At 39.0% G+C, this 20,350-nt stretch overlaps 1 protein-coding gene across 1 annotated transcript in view; it reads left to right on the top strand.

Annotated features, from left to right (window-relative positions):
• Positions 1–10,637: 10,637 nt before the first annotated feature.
• The window catches only part of SEL1L (sel-1 suppressor of lin-12-like (C. elegans)), a 40,455-nt gene continuing 30,742 nt past the window's right edge, over positions 10,638–20,350 (top strand). The window contains 1 exon segment of the mRNA XM_009993981.1: positions 10,638–10,887. Within this exon segment, the coding sequence (XP_009992283.1) occupies positions 10,638–10,887 (250 nt within the window).

Raw genomic sequence — 20,350 nt, 5'->3', positions numbered from 1 at the left:
CTACTGTAAAAATTATGTTCAGAAATCCATAAATCTCCAGAAGATATACTCTGTAGTCCAGGAATTAAAAGAGTTACAACAGTGAGCCCTGAGTTCTTATGATCTTCTGCAAAAAAAAATAATTTCTCCTTTGGCCCTCATGCACCAAATTAACAAGTTATTGAAAAGACCAATAAATACAATGTGGCAATCAAAGTAAAGTCTGAATTCCACATGAAGCATTTTATCCTTCCACATAAAGAAGAGTGCTAAGTGTAAATAGAAAGTAAGATGAAATTAATAGGTATGAAATATATACATGCCAAGACTGGACCAAACCAACATGCTTCCCATGGTCTACACGTTTTTAACTCCTGCAGGGTTCGTGTAGTATTTTTTTCAATTTTAACACAGCTTTCTAGGAATTATATATGAGCATGCTCTTGAGCAAGATAATGCCAAAATGTTAAAACTTCAGAAATCAGGGCCACAGCCCACTGTCTGAAAGTATCTTCACTTACACATTGTATCATTTTCAGAGTAAATGTGGCTATTTCATTAAGTTATTGCAGGCAATACTGAAAACGCCCTACTGGGGCATCTTGTTTTCAGCTCACTTATCTATATATATTAAGTCAACTTTCAGACTCCAGCGGGAGAGAGATAAAATTAATCAATGTATTGAAGGTAATTTTCAGCAAAGGATCATTTTTATGCTCTTCTCTGAACTTAGTCTACTGCTGCCATGTCTATTTTGGAGTAGAAACCCCAGAGATGGACATAGGACTGTAGTTACCTTACCAGTGTTGCATACAAAGTCAAGTCTGTATCTATACATTTACCCACTATTCCCTTTTCAAAGTTTCAGTGTTTGTTCATAGCAGAAAATTTTCGCACATCATTTTACTAAAAATTAGTATTGAGATAGCCACTTTAATAATTCCTGCTCTAAGGTATTCCTTTTCAGGAGTTTCTTGGAAGGGTTGTTTAGGTATACCCACCATTCGCTATTGCTATGCATAATGTGTTGTATTTATCCACATAAAATGTTTCACTGTAATGATTTAGTTAATTCAGATTATTCTAATAATGCGACAGTACTCTTCAGTATGAAATATACCACTAATCACCATATCATTTATGAATAATTTAAATAAAATTTCAGAACACTGCTAAAATACTAAATAAAAGAAAAGCTAAGATTCCTGAGAGACCTTGTCAGAAACAGACTCCCTACTCTCTTCCCAACAGCAACTTTTTTAGATCTGCCAAGAAGCCAGATTTTAATCCATCTAATACATAACCTCTTAGAGCCAAGTTTCATTGGTTTCCCCTGAATCAAGATGTTGGAGTGATAAGATAAATGCCTTTGAGGAATTAAAGTACACTATATTCACTCTGCTCTCTTTATCAGCCAGATCATTGATCTTGTCAAGTGATGACAGTTTTGTTTGACAGGACAGATTTACATAAAACCATCTTGACAGACAATGATATGCTATTCGTCTCTAACCTTTCGTTGAAGGTGTCCAAACTGTTCTGCCTCCTTGCTGAGACTAATGGGAAAGTAGCTATTCTCTTGGGTTTTGGAAAGTCCCTTACAATACCTTTAAATATTGGTATTTTTATGGCACTCATGCATTCTTACAGAGCTTCCTTATTCTCCAACAGTCTTTAATATCAAATTAATGGCTCAGAGAATTCACATGACAGATTTATTTATTTATTAGGATTCCAGAACTGCTGGTAATAAAATACTTTTAGCTGGTGCTCCCCACACATTCATCTTTAGCTATAATGAATAAATTTATACTATCCATATTATCATTGGAGGGTTAAAAAGGAGACCAGAAAGAGCTGCCGAATATTTCTAGTTGTTCTGCATCACTTTATATAACTTTATGTTCAGTTTAGCAACAGATAACTCAATTGACCCAATTTATGTCAATCAACTGGAGGGGTATTTTTCCTAATAAACCTTTAAAAATGTCATCTTCCTGCTTTTAATCCAAATAGCTCTTGGCAATCACATTCCCTCACCATGCCTTGCATTAACACAGGGACAAAGTATAAATTAAGTACTCATGTCAGCTTTAGCCTGAAAGCATGGGGGGAAAAAAAGATACAATAAGATTGTCTAAGCAGCAATGTGTATGGCAGAAATCGTACTTCATTCAATAAAAAAATCAAATGAAACTGGAAGTAAAATTTAGAGAACTGCTACTTCAACGTTTTTTCACTTGACTTATTCTTTGAATGTTGGGAATTACTTTGTATTATTTTTATAAGATACAGGCAAATACATATACATAGAAGTTGCTCAATTGTTTTACAATGTAAAAATGGAACTGTTGCCTGTAAGAAACAGAGCCAAAATAAACCACTTTTAAGAGAATCAGAAAGTACTTCATCTTAGATACCAACAGCTCTGATACACACTCCTCATTTCCTAGTTTAGAAGTCGCATACAGAGAGTTAAGAGACAGAAAGCTAACTGCAACCTTTTCCAACACAAACAGAAATCAAAGGCAGATTCTCAGCTGTAGTTCATTAGAAAGGACATCAGTAACCAGCAGAGATGGACTGGCACAGAGATGTTCTGACTCTCTTGATTAGATCCTTACCTAGGGGTTGGTGAATTTCTTCTACATTTTTTTATGCAGCAAAAGTTTGATACACACTGTTTCTCTGAGGAGTGGGAGGAGATGGAGAAGAGGCATCCATACCTCTCCAAATATGTTCAGTGCTGTTGCACTTAGTTGTGCATATGCCAGGGACATGAAGCATATGGCCCAAGGGCTGGCAGTGTCTCCCTTAGCAGATGTCTTCAATACGTTCTGCAATAAAGTATTTTGGGGGGCTGTTTATCTGCTTTTCATCAGACTATTCTTTGTCTCTTGTTGATAGAGTTATTCACCTTAACTGAAATCCCACTAAGCACCTTTGTAGAATTTGTGCATCTTTTCACATCCAGAAACTAGAAAATAAGACTTTACTACTCTCTCAAATTGTCTGCATCTAGCAGATAGATTGACTGCAGACTGACTGCTAGGTGCCACAAGAAGTCATAAATCTTCCATAGCAGTTATGCTGCTTTGGTTTTTTAGACAAAGGAGTCAGAAATAGGAAATACAGTCAACCTCCAAAGGCAACCACTCCCCCTTGTGTAGCATTACTCCAAGCAGACAGGGATAAATACACAGATTTACAGAGGCCTGGCATGCCAACAGGTAAAGAGGAAGGCCCACACAGCTTACAGGAAAGCAAGAGAGCATGTAAAATACTAATAATAAATAATAATCTTGTGAGCTATCTGGAAATCCACTGCAAATTAACCTTGCATCTTGGCATTGTAAGGACTCATCAAGTTATTTGAATAATGAATAATATTTAATTCTGTAGACCGTTTACAAAGTCCTTTACCTCAGTTGATTTCTGGCCAGATAATTTCCAATTTCTATTTCTGCATTTGACAATTCCTTCCCCACACGGCTTCCAGTGTTTACACACATCTATCAAGATAAAGAACAAAATAATCCTGCTAAAAATTACTTCTTTTTGCCTTTATAGAGGACAGGCCATACAGTGGTCTAATGGTTAGATGGTATAAGAAAATGCTGTTGCACAATATCAGTTGTGCAGCAATATCTATACCAAATTATATGACAAAACTGGAAAGTCAAAGCATCAAAGGTGATAAGCATCTAGTCAATGAGCTCAAAGGCAAAACAAAACACAAAAAAAGACTGAATTTCTACTTTTTTAGTTTATTTCTTCTTATAAATGCTTGACACTTTCACCAAGTATCATGATCCTGTTTAGTACTATTTTAAGCTCAACAGCTGTATCACCCTAAAACATTTTACATTCTAATTTGCAAATTAGAAGGGAAAGACTAGCACATTTTTTGAACCCTCGTGAAAATACTTTACAGAGTAAGACCCAAGAGAACCCAGAAGAACTGCTGTTCAAATGCAACCCCCAACCAGTGGCAGAGTGTTCCCATTCCCTATCTCGTGATAGAAACACGTCCGTCTTCTTCCAAGTAGCGTTTCCGGTACTCATGCAAACACCTCACACAAAAGATCTTATTTATTTATTTCCTTCTCAATGTGGTGAAACACCCTGACTAAAGAGGAAATTGGATTACCTCAACAAAGTCTGGTTTTCAGTGAGTAGGGTCTGCTCTCCTTGCCTTAAAAGCAGAATGGGAAGGCATTTTTTATTATGTCAACAAAATAAGCCGAGTCTTTTCAATCAAATTAAAGAAAATCTGGATTATTTCCTCCTACCCCCTTCTACAATCCCCTTGTGCCAGGTTCAACATTTCTTCCTTGTGTCTGAATTACAGAATAATCCATGCTTTAAGAACAATAATAAGCTTATTATTTTGTTCTCCAGTGCTTTTGTAGTTGTAAATACCTCAGTAGACAAAGCTCCTCCCTTCTGTGGGAGGCTATTCCTTAGTCTAATATATTTCATCATCCATTTGGGATTCAGCACTTCATAGATAAATTCTGAATAGATCAAGGGAAAAGTATAATTCTCCAGACCTTAATGAATTTTCCTGTATCCTCTTAAAGACTTAAGTACTTTCACTACTGTGGTACCATTTAGATATAACACAAAATATAAATATATTATAACAAACAAATATAGTATAACAAACATCTATTAAAAGGATTCAAATTAACAGAACTATTGTTATTATCTTAAATTGCTGCTTGATCCTTAGAAATATTTTCCACGGGCCCTGATTCAGCAAAGCACTTACAAAGCACATTCTGCCCCAATTACATGCCAAAGTCCCACTGAAATAAATCACACTTTACGTTTTCCATTCACAGAATCACACAATCATGAAGGTTGGAAAAGACCTGAAAGATCATCAAGTGAAACCATCCAAGTCAATATATAGACAAGATGAATACACATAATGGACACACTGACCTATTTCAACCTAGTATTAGCCCAAACCACTCAGACATCTGCTGATGACTGACTAGTCTGAGCAGATTACTTGAATAATGATGCAGGTTTTACATATTTGTAATCATCTGTTTAAATTCAGAAGTGTAAGCATCCATCTAGTCATTGCTATCTACAAAAATCTTTACTCCCCTCAAGCCCATGAGCACTATGGGTCTATGATCACAATCTCTGAACAGCCCTTTTCTTCTGACTGTTTAACTGTTCATCTTTGCAAAACTGCAATAAGCCAAATAGATTGACAATGGTAGTGCAGAGAGATTGCTTCTGGAGACCTCAACAATGTCACACTTATATCTTCAGAAACTACCTACTCACAGTCTCATTAACATCCTGTGAACTTTCCTAATCAGACAAAAAGACAAGAGAAATTTTCTGGATGCAACTCTTCAAATAAAGGCTGCAACTGACATTTTTTAATTATACTACAAAAATTCTATGACCGTTGTGGTGTGGGAGCAGCTTGACGCAAAACTAAAGAGAAGGAAAGGGAGAGAGAAAGTACTGCCCATGCATATATTTTCCAAGGAGAGAAAGATGCATGCTGGTAGTAAACTTAATAGCATGTGAATAGAAGTTTGGCAGCAGCACAGTGCCAGACTTTTATTTGAGAAAGCACTGAACACTGATATATGAGATCACTTACTAGAGGAGCTGGAAGAGCAATTCACAATAAACAATTTAGTCTCCAAATGTAGCTCTTTCACTATTCAAACTGTCCACAAAGGCCATGCCATTTTTATAGATGTTTGTTATTTGTAATTATTCAGACAAGCATTTTCTTCTAGTCCACATCAGTTCAAGTGCTGGCTTAAGGACTGAGAGTTCACAATGATAGCACTGTAACTGCTCAGGCAAGTGGTGGGGTTTCCACTGATGCTACTATATGCAGAACTTGAAACTTCTCAAAAGTTCTGCCTTGGCATCACCAGCCTGGGGTTATTTCTCCCCAGCCTTAGCATAAAGCCCCTGCTCATTCTGTAGGCTTCATAACTGATGTGAAGAACATACCATCACAAGATTTTACTGTAAGGTTAGTCAACATTATTTTTTTTTATTTACTTCTTTCTCCAGCTTTCCATTAAAGCACACGGGAAGAAAAGAAATTTAGCAGACAGTCTGAGAGACAAGATAGGCTAAATTAGTCATTTGTCATATCTGCTTTGTCCCTTTCCTTTACCCTTTGAAATTTGATTTCTTGTTTGCAGAGATATCATCTCATAAAAGCTTAACCAGAATACGCATAAAACTTCTATAAATCTGAGATTTTTCTTTTCAAAAAGCAGGTGCAAATGCAAGAGAACCATCCAGTTACTTTTCTAAATGTAATTTGATTTAAGACTTCATACAGCTCTCAGGATTATGGCATGGTGACATTATGTATGAGGTACGTAATTTGATGTACATTCACTGTAGTTCACACACATACTGTGTTTATTCATATTAAGCCGCAGTTGCTGAATTACTTACATTTCAAAAAATAAAACTTGCAATTTTAGGAAACTAATGGAAAAGAAATGGAGAAACACTGAGATTTTTATTTTTTCAGTTTCCAGTCATACGAGGTCAGATGCATCCATGGGTCATGAAACAGCTTGGCATTTTCCTCTGCACCCTTAAAGACTTGCACTGAATCAACACAACTGCCCTTTCCAGAAGCAGGCAGGAAGCAAGTTTACAATGTAGACTTCTTGTTTCCCAAAGACACACTTGCCTAAGTAGGGAGAGGTGAAACAATAGAAAACTGAAAGAAACTGAAACTAATTTTGCCACGACTGTTGTTGCAAGCCTGCAAATCATTCAAAACAAGGCATTTTTTACTACAGTTTTCTGTAAGACAAATAAAATTAAAACTACAAAGCAGAGAACAAGGTCTAAATATTGTTCAAATACCAGATACTGAAAAGAAAGTTTTCTGTAATTTGGCATTGGAGATCGGAAAAGACAAAAGATCCATCGAGTAGTAGAAAATTAAGACAACATATGGAAGAGTTCAAGACAGGTTGTGCTATCTCAGAATTAGGTTATCAGTCCTCAGAAACCATGGATCCCCAGAACAAAGTGGGGTGTGGGGAAGGGAAGTGCACCACATCTGTACATTTCCAGAAGACTCTTCACATCAATCTCAGAGAGTTCGAAGTTTGCTTCAGAAGATCAAAATTATTAAGTTATTGCAGGATGAAACCCCTTGCATTAATCCTGTATTAATTTTAATAACTAGCTGAATGAGAAGTATATCCATTTCCATTAAATGCTCAGTTCTTCTCTATCCTACTATCAGATAGAAAGATTGTTTTAACATGTTATTGTCTGTTATTATTTATTGTCTGTTTAGACAAGTTAAGAAAATTATTGCTGGTTAGTTAAGAAAAACAACAAAATTGTGCTTGTAGATAATTAAAAATACAGTTACACTGGCCTTAAGACTGATTTTACTTAGGCCTCTGAACAAAATCATGCCAAATTACTAAATTATCATGAACTGGATTCAATCCAGTGACCTCTAATTAAAAGGTACTATATTGGATTACTAAGCCTCCAAGGCACATGCCTTCATTGGCACAACGCTAATTGTTACAGTGCTTTCTAACTTTATGCTTTTTGCTCTGGAAAAAAATAATAAAAATTGTCTCACTAATTTAATCTCAAAGTAAGATTTTTAGCAACCCTAACAGAAATGAGCAAAGTCTGTTATTTCTAATTCACATAAACAATATCCTATTTTACAAGTCAGATGTCTGTTATTTCTTTTTTTCTTAGCCAAAAGTAGATTAAAAAAATGTTTGACAGCAATACCTACCTTTCTAAAGCTAAAAAGAGAATTTTCATGCATGAGAGGTTTTATAATAATTATATTTTCATGAGATCACTCAAGGATCACAAGACTCTTTCAAATGCATTAAACTTCACCTAATTAATATTTCTGTTTCACAGATGGAGAGACTGACATAACTAACATTTTCAAATTAGGTGTCCTAGAGTCAGATGGCTATATTCACATTGAGAACTGAATGTACTGAGGAACTTTGAACGTCAAGACAATTTTTAGGAACCTATCTATTGGCTAGGCTAAGAATTACAGGAGCCCACTATTGGAAATAGTGGTCTATATGACTAGTCTATAGATATCACAGGAACCTGTGTGGCCATATACCTAATTTTAACCACCACTATTGCTAATATTGAACTAAATAACTGTTGGGTTTATACATTTATATGTGTTTTATATATATATACACAAACATCCAGAAGAGAAGAACAGAATAAAAAGGTAACTTTGCCATTTCCTATAGAATACATAAACTAGGTAGGAGTACTAGGTTTGACACCCTAATTGTTTACCATTTAACACAATGCCCTTGGTTTTAAGCTACCTGCAAGTAGTAATGGCAGCCTACTCATCAGGAGCACTCCAGGAAGAAACGTCTACCTGTTCAGAAGTTTGATCAGTGTCTGATTACAAAGCTAATAGCTTTGTGTTCTGCAAATCAGACCGAAAGGAAGGACAGAGGCTTCTCATCTAATCAGGTAACCCATTAAACTTTAATACCAGGCCTTGGAATATAGCTGTTATGCATACAAGTTAGCTAATCAGACCATAGAACACAAGCCACTGTCAGTTCAAGAGAAAAGGTAAGGCTCAACTCATTAACTTCAAAATAACTAAAAAAAAAATAAATCCCTGAGGTAAGTTGTTTCTTCACAAACTTTGGGCAAATTTGAGTTTAAGTCATGTAATCAGCAGACTACACTATTTTTCAGGTACAGACTCTCAGCATGGTAGAGAAAACAAACTCACTCTGGTCCATTAGATCCAGAGAAGCACAGGACATGTTTGTAATGCAACAGCTGCAGCCATTTAAATATTCAGCACTGTTTCCAATTCAGTTTCTCTTTTTTTAATATGTATTATTGTAGTACTCATGCCCAAAGACACTCATCTTTGAACTAATTCTCCTCTTGAGACATTTAATATAAAGTGAATATGGTAATCAGTATCTCTACTTTAATGTTTCATAGAATGAAATAGTCTAGAAAACTCATATAAAATAACAGTGTTATATTGAGATTAGTTTATTTATTCTCTTTGAAGTCACATCATCTTTTGCTAAACTCTTTAGAGAGACAATTAAAAAAAATAACATAGTGCATCCATTTATGCAACTGTCCACAGGTATCAATCTGCTTGATCTATATTACATATAAAGAAAGTTTCTATATAACTAATCTTTTGCTGTCTTATTCTCTTTTGTGTTTATCCAACAGAAAACCCAACATTTTTGCAACCTGAATTAGTAAAGAATTACATAATAATATTACACGGCGTATGTCATTGTTCATCCCTCCACTCACTGGTGCAAGAAACTCTGAAGGAATCCTTCCCCATGAATGGGGGAAACTGACCACCTAAATGCTGTAGGGCTTTCTTCCTCTCCTCAGTCTTTTCTCCAAAACATCTACAAGCAAAATCTCAGTAATCCAAAATTCTACTCCAAGTATAACACGCAAGCTGAAATCACGCTGCTGCAACAGGGGTACTAGCTGTGGGTTCGGTTCTTTGCAGCATCAGAACTGGACACATACTAGAGATGTATGAAAAAAATAGCCAACAAGCATTCATATAGTTCACTTATTTTGAAGCTCCATGCTGTGTTTTCCATGTGCGAAAGAGCAGCACATACAAGCCTTTCAGCATAGATAGCTTCTTTTAAAGAAAAAAAAGCTAACAAATTTCCTTCAGCAGGTACGGTCTGCGATAGAAGTTGATCTGTTTCTTCTGTCACAGTATGCTGGTTCAATTCAGCAGTCAGTAAACACAGAGGAACAGAGGGCTGAAACTTGAGCTAAAATTGAACACAAATCGTTACAAAACTGAAATTCGATGAACTCATAACATCAAACCCCAGCTATATCTCCAGCAAGACTGAAAGACCAATTTTAAATTAGACAGCAAGCCTTAGCAACAGTTAGTCTGAAATATGTTATAAAAAAAATTAGACATTTATCTGTTTATTAGTCCCAAGTCAGAAAAGCATACTTTTTTCAAAATAAAATCATTTTGAGACAGAAGTTGCTCAGAATTCAAAAGTGAAAACAAAGTTATCAAAGGAATTTGGTCCCAACTGCAGTTCAAAAAAGGAAAAAAAAAGCAAAGAAAAAGTGTAGAATCACAAAAGCATTAACTGTTCCCTCTGTCTTTGATACAAATACTTTCCAGTCCCAGACGTGACATAAAGGCACTTTAAATATGCTTGGAGGTTGAAATGTCTAAGTCTCTGAATTATTGTGAAGAAAACAGCTATTATTCTGCAACTTAGTGAGGCACATTATGCATAATGATGCTACACGTTATTTACCATACTGAAGTTAATTTTTCCCTGCAATTACTTCCTTTGTGGGGTTTGCCTAGATTTAAATAGCCTTATTATTAAAATATCTGAATGTCACTCCACGAGCAAGTTCTTTCTCACTAAAGAAGGGATGTACTACTAATGCCGCTTCACAGCTGGGCCATGAAAGTCTTGTGAGGTTCAGGCGAGACTTCCCGAAAAGTGGACTCAACCAGAAAAGCTTTTTGTTATTTTTTTAGGATACTAACTAGCAGTACCGTTGCTTAAGCTTACAGAGCACGGCAGCACAACTCCACTTGACCGGCAGAATTGGTCAAGATGTTTCAAGACACTCGAGATGCACTTGGTAAGTATAACGGACAATGGAAACCCCTTGAAAGCCCCATGACTGTGAGCACGCCAGGCGAGGCTGCCCCCAGCCCCCTGCCTCGCTGCGCAGCGACGCCCGACTCGCACCCCCAGCCCGCGCTCAGCGCCGGGGCGGCAGCGCCATCTGGCGGCTGCGGGCGCTACGGCCGCTCCGAGGCAGCCAAGGCGGGTGTGCCGGGGCGGGCGATCCACACCGCAGGTAATTATAATAGCTCCTGGGGCACAACAGATGGATCGCTAGATCTCTGATCTAATCAGTTTAGAGCTGAGTGTATTGAAGTCTCTAATGTCAACACTGAGCTCCACCAAAACTGTTTATGTGCTCTGGGCTACAGAGTATCTTAGCAGACAAAATCCAAGACCATGACAGAAGTAAGGTGATCACCGGTGTCCTAAGGGATCACTACTGAGTCTGAAAAGACTGACACACCAAACATTTAAAACCCACAAGCACAGCAGAGAAAAAATAAAAATAAAAAAAATCTGCAGTGCAGTTTGTACTCCTTTCCACTGTGAGAATCATCTCTCTATCCATGGCATGAGCTGACAGCTGCTTGCACTGCTGAACCTGTGGGCAACCTTGGACTCCTGGAGCAGGAGATGAATAGCCCATTCTCAGTAATTTCCAATGGGCAATACCTTAATCTGAGCACCATAACTCTAAAACTGTCTGTGACACTTACATATCCTTTAACAAGGCCCAAATTTTTATGAGGTGGCATGCAGCAATAAGCAAAATTCATTAATTTTTTTTCCCTGCTGCCTTTTACAGACATAGTATCTTTTTTTGAAAAACAGAAAAATAAGCCACTTAGAAGCCAAAAGCTGTGTAACTGTATGAGAACGCCCTCACTGAAGGCCATGCTTATGAAGCCAAACACAGTGTTATAAGGGTGCAGTTATGTGTCTTCCAGATCTCACTTGGCTTTGTTTCCTTATAACAAGCTGAGCCTGATTCCTTGGCACAACTCTTGTCTCTCAAAAGTAGCATGATTGCTACAGAAATTAGGGCCAAGTAAAATGGACTAGCAACATGTTCACATTGATGTTCTCACCCATTTGCTTCGTAGGGGATACAATTGTGATTCTCTCAGTAGTCAAAAGCATCTGAATATTATTTACCTTATTCATACACCAATGGAAGTCCATTAAATAAAAAAGAAATAAATGTTTCCCTACTTTACCCAGAAATACTGGATTTCTCTGCAGAGACACAAGGTGGTAAATTCACTGGGTTATGCGGGGTGGCAGACTTAAGACTTAATGAGCTAACATACACCTTAGAATTATCTGCTCTGTGCCTAATAAGACTATTTTTACATCAAGACATAGGAAGACCTACATTACAGTATATTAGAACAGGAAAAAATCCCTGTAGAATGCAGAGGAAATAGGAGGAGGAGACCCTTCTAAACTTAATCAGACAACCGGCAGTTGCAGAACTGCTACTGATAATGGAAAGATTAATTCCTCTTCCTCCAATTAAATATGCTTTGCTAGTTAAGGTTATATACATCTTCTATAAAAATATGCAGGACATAATTACTAATACTAGAGAATAATCTGGCAACTTCTATTGCCTTCGCTAAAAAAAATTAAAAATACTACCAAAAACACGAGCCAGAAAATTTGAGTCAAACTTGCCTTCACTTTTTTCACAAGAAAATCAGATTCAGGATTCCAAATAATTCCTAAATATCAGAATCTGAAGCAATTAATTGTGTATCACAAATCTTCAGCTGCTGGAAACTTGATTTATTTTTTTTTAAGATTCTAACCACAGCAGCTATAAAGCAAGGCTTTAAAATTTTATTAATCATTCCACAGAGCCAAAAAGCTAATGGAGATGATACCACAATCACGTTTTTATAAGTGTAATTAATTTACACCATGGTCATGCATTTTTTGCAGCTTGTCTCCCAAAAAAACAGTTTATGCATTCCACATAGGACCCGAACACACCATCCTCGTCCCCTCCCCAGAAAAAAAATCTTTCCACTTTTATTGTTCAGAAGGTAGTTATAATGCTGATCTCAGCTACTGTTCACAGAGTAACTGAAGTTCTTCATGGGCATACTGCTATCAACCTCAAGAAATTCGCCCATTTGAAATCATTAAGACTAATAATATTCACTGAGTAATACAGTAATTATAGCACTATCTGACTATAAACAAATAGGGATTACTGAAGGCCTTCATCATCCTCAGGATTATAGTACTTACATTTTCTTTCAGACAGTTTATACCCTACCTGAGACTACTTTCAGCCCCCCACCCCCGAGGCCCCAGCCTTAAATAGTGTTTGACTAAGACATCTAGTAGTTTTATCTCTTGCTTTTAAGGACAGCATAGAAATACTGGTGTGTGAAGATGCCCTCAAAATACTGATGAATTTTAGTGAGGAAATCATCCCTATAGCCAGCGACAAACTTAATTTTTACTGAAATCACACAGTATCCAAGGAAACTGTATGATAGGAACAAATACACAAAATAGTTATTAGAGCCTAAATTTCTTTCATTTAATATACCTATTTGCCTGCTTCCACTGCTATGATTTAATTTCCATGTCATCCTAAAGGTTTGTGAGTTGGAGAAGTTCTACTTAATCAACTACAGAAACTCACTTTGTAGACAGCTGAAATTATGGCAAGCTTCTCCTCTCTGATCTTTTTATAACAGACTTATAGAAAGACTGTGCATCTTTGATGCATGCTCTCAGTTGAACTAGCTGACCTATTTTCAGCCTCTGATTTACTGCCACCTCTTGGGCCCTATGAAAAAATTAATGACAATTAAAGAACTTTAAGGAGAGAAATCATGCACAGCCTTTAATTCCCGACTTGACACTCACACCACGGATCACATACATCACTATTTAGTTTGACCTATTTGTCTAACTTTGTGTGCACCTGGCTCTACAGCATTAGAATTTTTACCTGTCAAGGAGAATCACCTGGAACAGACTAACACACTGAGAATACATGAATATACAGAGAACCATACTGTGCAATGTCAGCTGTTCACTGAGGTCAATATCCTGTCCTCAGCAATGGTTTGCACAAAACACCCAAGGAGCAAAGAATCAGAGGAAAAGCTTCTCTGTGACTGGGTTACTGCACTGGTGGATGAGGGAAGAGCAACTGATGTCATCCCCCTGGACTTGTGCAAAGCGTTTGACATTGTCCTACACAGAATCATAGAATCATGAAGGGTGGAAAAGACCTTCAAGATCATCAAGTCCAATCATCTGCCCTACAACCCCTAATGACTAAATCACCTCCTGAAACACCACATTACCTGTTTTTTTAATGCCTCCAGGGACAGTGCCTCCACCAACTCCCTGGGCAGCTTGTTCCAATGCCTCACCACTCTTCCTGTGAAGAAATTTTTCCAAATATCCAATCTAAACCTCCCCTGATGCAACTTGACCCCATTTCCTCTTGTCATCCTTGTCTCTAAAATGTAGAGACTTGATGGATAGACCACTTGATGGATAAGGAATTGGCTGGATGGTCACACTCAAAGAGTTGCAGTCAGTAGCTCAACGTCCAAAAGGAGACAAGGCATGTTCCTCAGTGTTTGGTATTGGGACTGGCGCTGTTTAACATCTTTGGATAATGGGCAGTGGGCTTGAGTGCACCCTCAGCAAGTTTGCTGATGACAACAAGCTGTGTAGTTGGTATGCTGGAGGGAAGGAAGGACCTTGACAGGTGGGTCTGTGCAAATTGCATGAAGTTCAACAAGACCAAATGCAAGATGCTGCACCTAGGTCAGGGCAATCCCAAGTACTAACACCAGGTTGGGTGGTGAATGGATTGAGAGCAGCCCTGAGGAGTAGGACTTTGGGCTGCAAGTTGATGAGAACCACAACATGAGCTATCAGTGTGCACCTGCAGCCCAAAAAGTCAACCATGCCGTAGATGTCCCCTCCCTGGAAGTGTTCAAGGACAGGTTGGATGGGGCTTTGAGCAACCTGGTCTAGTGGGAGGTGTCCCTGCCCACGCAGGGAGATTGGAACAAGATGATCTTTAAGGTATCTTTCAACCCAAATCATTCTATGATTCTAAGTCACTCAGCTCTATGTTAATTATAGAATTCATGAATGTCTAATTCAGTATAAACTTAAGCATAGTTCACTCACACACTGCATGCAAGACCCTCTCACTTTGCAGCTTGCAGTTGTAACTACAGTTAAACCATCAACAGGAGCAGCAAAATCATTAGAGAAAACAGCCTTTACATCAAAGCAAATATATATAAAATTAAATAGGTTTAATATTCTTCCATTAATCACTCACTAGACATCTGATCACTAAACCATTTCTTCCCAGGACAGCAGTCTGGCTTTCCTTTAAGTCTCAGACGTTTGATCAGAGAAATGCCTTTTTAATGGCTTTTAATAAACCGAACATTGTTTTTTGCAATGAAAAAAGATTAAAAAGCACAACATTCTGCATGATTTTTCTCCCCTGCTACTGACCACATGCTTTAATCACCATCATGTCTGAATACTGTAAGCAGGCCAGCTTGTTAGTGCATATGGTGCCTGACATAAGAAAGACAATGAAACTGATGGCAGGAGAAATTTCGTGTGAATCAATTTAACAATTCCATTTGGTGGCACAGTAAGATGGATTCAGGCTTTGCCAGAAGCATCAGAAACCAATGACTTTCAACTTGCCTTCTTCAAAGTCTAGTTGTCCATTCTGCTCCATTGGCACACAACCAGTTACATCACCTCACTGGGCATGACAACAGCCTAATCCTGCATTGGGGAAGTCCTCCTCAAAACTCTTCCAAATATCCCTGGGCAAAACTTCTTGGGTGAGCTGACATATATCCTGAATATCTGCCTCTTACTCTATCATGTCTTATCTTCCTCAGATGCAAGTTATTTCTACACAGGCATTTCTAAATATACACAGCTGATTAGATTTTACCATTTCCTGCTCTCAAGTAAACACAAAAAAAAAATTACACTCCCCCCAAGCACATTCATTGCAAGTGTTTGTTGAATCATTTTTTCTGAATAAATTATACTCTCCATGAGTGCTAAGATTGTTTATTTATGATTGATACTTTAAACCTTTTTATTGTTTTCTGTTTTGCAGCAGAATGACTCAAATTTGCTAAGCTATTTATGCTTCATGGTATTTATGAATAGTAAATAACCCTACTTACGAGCTAACCCTGAAAGAACTCCAGGTTGCTATAATGTAAACACAAATTAGATAACCAAGAGTTCACAAAAGGCTAAGGGACAACAAATACAGCAAAATACAGCATTCTCAGAGATGCATTCTTCTTCATCTGGCTTTGTGTTTCCCCCAAATTACAGCTTGGGGGATGTTTCCCAGTCAATACTCAACTCTATTCCTATAAAGAATATCCTGCGTGCATCTTTGCCTTCTCACCTGATCATCGACGAGAGTTCTTGCTTTGGTCCTGGGCCTCCAGTTAGCACAGAAATTTTCAAGAACACGTCTCATAAGCTGGAGGGTAAAGCAACACATCCAGGTCCCATTTACCCCTGAACCCATCTACATGCTATACTAATTATCTTATCTTCTTTTACTTTGAAGAGTTTCAGTCCCTTTGAGCTTTTCTTATTTTAAAGTAATTTGGGTTAACTCTAGAAATTGCCATTAATGTAACTGACACCACTACATTTGTAAGTGCAAGTGCAACTTCCATGAAATTTTTAGGTTGCAGAGAGCATCAGTTCTAATTTCCACCTGCACTGCAACTCATGAGTTGCTCATGTCAGCAACTCTCAGGAAATCATGCCAAAGACACCCTAATACACCTAAACTCACATGTAGGTGCAGGAGTACAGAAAGGCTGTACTCTTGCTCTTGTGATTGCCAATTACAGACCCTTAACTGTTATACTATGCTTATTCTAAATAAAACTATTTTCTCATTTTGTTCAGTTTCTGAAATTTAGGGGTAGAATAGAATTCTACTGATTTTACACTTCACTACTTGAAAACTTAAAATGTTTTCACCACACTTGTACACAGGCCTGATGACACTACACTTTACCTCCAGAGTAGGCTGGTGTTTGTTATGCTGTAATGCACTGCAAACTCATTTGTGTTTGCTATTTATTGCCATCCACCAACAGGACAGACCTTGAGCACACAGCCAACTGGATAACCTTCTCTTTAGTGCAAGCACACCAACCATCTTTCCCAAAATATTTCCACACTAGGCAAAGAGCTGAAGCTGTCAGCACAATTCTGAGATGTAAGAAAACTCTACCAACAAGTAACTCATGCCCCTGGGACTGTAACATTACAATTCTGGTAAGTATGAATGAAGCTCAGTTTTCATTAAATCCTACAGAAAATCTCACTGAAGGTAGCTGGAGCTCTTCCCTTGAGAAAATGAGCAGTATAAAATGCAAGTGATAGCAGTAACTCCATAGCAGAGATAAAACCAGAACCAAGGCAAACAGGATTCCAGGACCTTCAACAAACATGAGTATTTTTCTCTACACCACTCAAAGATTCCATAGAATGGGAAAGCATCTGGCTCATTAAGCTATCTGATTAAGCACTTATACTGGTTTCGTGGGTTTTTTTGGTAGCAGGGGAAGGGCGCCAGGGGTGGCTCCGGTAACAAGCTGAGAAGCTTCCCCTGCTCCAAAACCAGCCAAGGAGCCATTAGAGGGACAATAAATGTGCCTCTGCGATTAACATACGAAAGAACTGAGGTAACACCTGAGCAGAGCGAGCACTTAAAAAAAATGAAGAGCTGTGCTGGAGAGGCAGAGCGGTGCTGGTGGCTGGTGAGAAAGAAGGGGAAGAAGGTGCCCGAGCAGAAGTTTCCCTGCAACCCATGGCGAGATGGCAGCTGTCCCCCTGCACTCATGGAGGGACGTGGTGGAACGTTCCCTGAAGGCGCCAGGAGGGGTGAACTTGGCCAGTGGACTTGGATTTTGTGTCCAGCGGACTTTGATTATGCAGCTTTCATCATGCCATAAAAGTACTAGGCAGTATTTAAATAAGTCCAATTCAAAAACCTCTTGAAAATTTAGATTAAGTAGCACTTTGAGTAACTAAACCTAAGGGTACCTAAAACACAAAGGATGAAATCTGAGCCCTTATTATTTGTCCAATCACTTGATACTATAACCCACTTCCCAGTCTAAACGAAGAGATTCTTCAATGGTACACAAAAGATGACCACATTTTGGCACAGAATAAAAAGGAGGGCACCCACAAACACACGGATTTACTAGAATGAATACTTATTCTGGTCAACATTACTTAGCACTTTGATAAATTAAAAAAAAATATCACAGATTCAGATGTCGGTTGGGAATACCTTACAGCACTACTTAAGGATTCTTATGCTTTGACTAGTCTTAACATGGATAATGATAATCCCACGTGTACAGATTCACACAAAGGGAAGGCCTTCCCCTCAGGTGCCTGGAATCACCTGTCCAATAGGGACAAGGCTCACTCAAAGATGTATCTAGAAGTGTCACTCACCAAACATAAGGCCACTCAATCTCGAGAAGTCTCCTTAGGTGGCGTACTGACTTAAGGAGTAGCCTTCCTCCCACACCTGCTGCTCCAAGGGAGAACCTAACATGGGATTTGCCCGCGGGAACTCTGTTTTTATGGACTAAGTCACATCTGACCTGCGGTTATTCATTCGTCCGTCTACCTCGGTTGAGACACCCCATTGGCTGGGGACCCTGTTCGTTGACAGAGGGTCCCACCCCGGAAACCCCCAAACCGCCGCGAAAACCAGGTGCCTCAGTGTCTGTTGACAGTGCCGCAGCCCAGCAGGGGGTAAGACCAGTAAAGGTGGCAGAATACCTAGCCCATCAGGGGTTAAGGTGTAGCTGCTTCTGCCAGCTCCAGATGGACACAGCAAAAATACCTAAGCTTCCATTCAGAGCTTCAAAAAAAATGCAAAACTGATTAAGGAAAGTAATGGGAATGTTATGGATGGTGCACACATAAATGGGAAGGCAGCAATAAATTTACCACACTCTCAGAGTACAGCATAATTTAAATTAATTGGAAATAACCCAGTCTACAACAGTATCTGATTTTTATTTTTTTTTTTGGAAGGTGATTACAATGATTTCAGAAAAAAAGAAAAGTTCCTTCCCCCATTATATTTTTTCTCTGGTTCCTCCATTTCACTTACCCCTGCATACACGGGTTTAAATATAGAATGAATTTGGTCAGAAGTGATCTCTGGAGGTCACTGAGCTCAACACCTGCTCACAGGAGGGCTAATTAGATCAGGCTGAGGAGAGGTTTGTTCACTCAAGTCTTGAACACATCCAGAGCTGGAAATACCACGGGGGCTCTGGGCAGCCCACCCCAGCACCTGGCACCCCTGAGCCAGAGAAACACCAGCACTGCAGCAGAGCTGTGGTACCACAGCACCTGCAGCAAACCCCAGTGCCTCCCAGACACTCAGACCTGAACGGCCACCCCACACACGTGCCTGAGTGCCCCTGACAGGCCAACACCACCAGCCTCCTGCACAAGCCTCCACCCTGCCTCACCACCCCGTGTGCATGAACCGTCACTGCCACGACGTTCACAACCACGCGGGCTTTAATGCTGTTCTAAAGAGTGACAAGAGGTTAAACTTAGGCCTAACCCAAGTGCAGGGAAGCACTCTGGTGAAACCCCTTCAGCCTGTACTGACACTCTGATAGATGTACTATAGCTAGAATCAGAACTACTTACTAGATCTATCCGAGGCACTTACATGCTACTCAGAAGCCTACCTGAAGCAGCACAGGCCTTCATTCCTGGAGACCCAGTCCCAGCAAGAAGAAGATCCCTCAGACAGCCCTGGGGGGTGGAACTGCATGTTTCATCAATTCTGTTGTTCTCTCTCATGCGAAAAAAACACAGCCACTGGTGGATACTTTTGCCCTGCAAAGACCACAACTGTAGAGCTGTAAGGATGAGACAGCTTAATGCTATCTAGACAGCATGTAACAAATCCATTTTATAATTCAGCATGGTCCTGTGATGGTGTAACATTTACTGTTCAGGTATATTTTAAGTCTATTACAGGTTGGGACACTGGCTCCCCTTCATCATTTGTTGTTGCTTTATAACAGATGTACAGAAAGATGCAATTCTTAAAAGAACCAGAGTGATGTCCCACAGTCCTCAGTCCCTTCCCTGAGCTGACACCCTTCTGAAGAGAAAGTCCTACTAATCACATCCTTTATGGGTTCCACGTGCTTCAACTGTTCTGGTTTAGACAGATGCTTAACTTACTGCTGCTTCCCACAGATATAATTCAAGAAAGTCCGTTCAGCTGCCTGTAATTCTGTTGTCTGAAACCGACGTCTCTCTTACTTTTAGAAGCAAATTAAAATCATAAACCATAGTTTTCTATCGGAGAAAAAAAAAAAAAAAAGTTGATACAGAAACATATTGACACAGGATAAAATGCCATAAGATTTAGAAAATTTAGCTAAACCTTTAACTCCCCTCTCCGGGTGCCCCGGAAGAGAAGCTGTAACTAGGGCTCTGACTTTTACCCTGCTCTGTGTCACGACACCTGTAGCTGACCTAGCGGGTCGAGAGGAGACACCCGCCCAGGGGAAGAAAGGGTTGTTAGTCACAGCCAGCGATTGCTTTCCCCTCCCCGCCTCTCTACCACC

The sequence above is a fragment of the Chaetura pelagica genome, unplaced genomic scaffold (genome assembly GCF_000747805.2).
Source record: "Chaetura pelagica isolate M959 unplaced genomic scaffold, ChaPel_1.0 scaffold11, whole genome shotgun sequence".
NCBI lineage: Eukaryota > Metazoa > Chordata > Aves > Apodiformes > Apodidae > Chaetura > Chaetura pelagica.
Note: the sequence above shows the minus strand (reverse complement) of the source record. Positions and strands in the feature narration are given on the sequence as shown.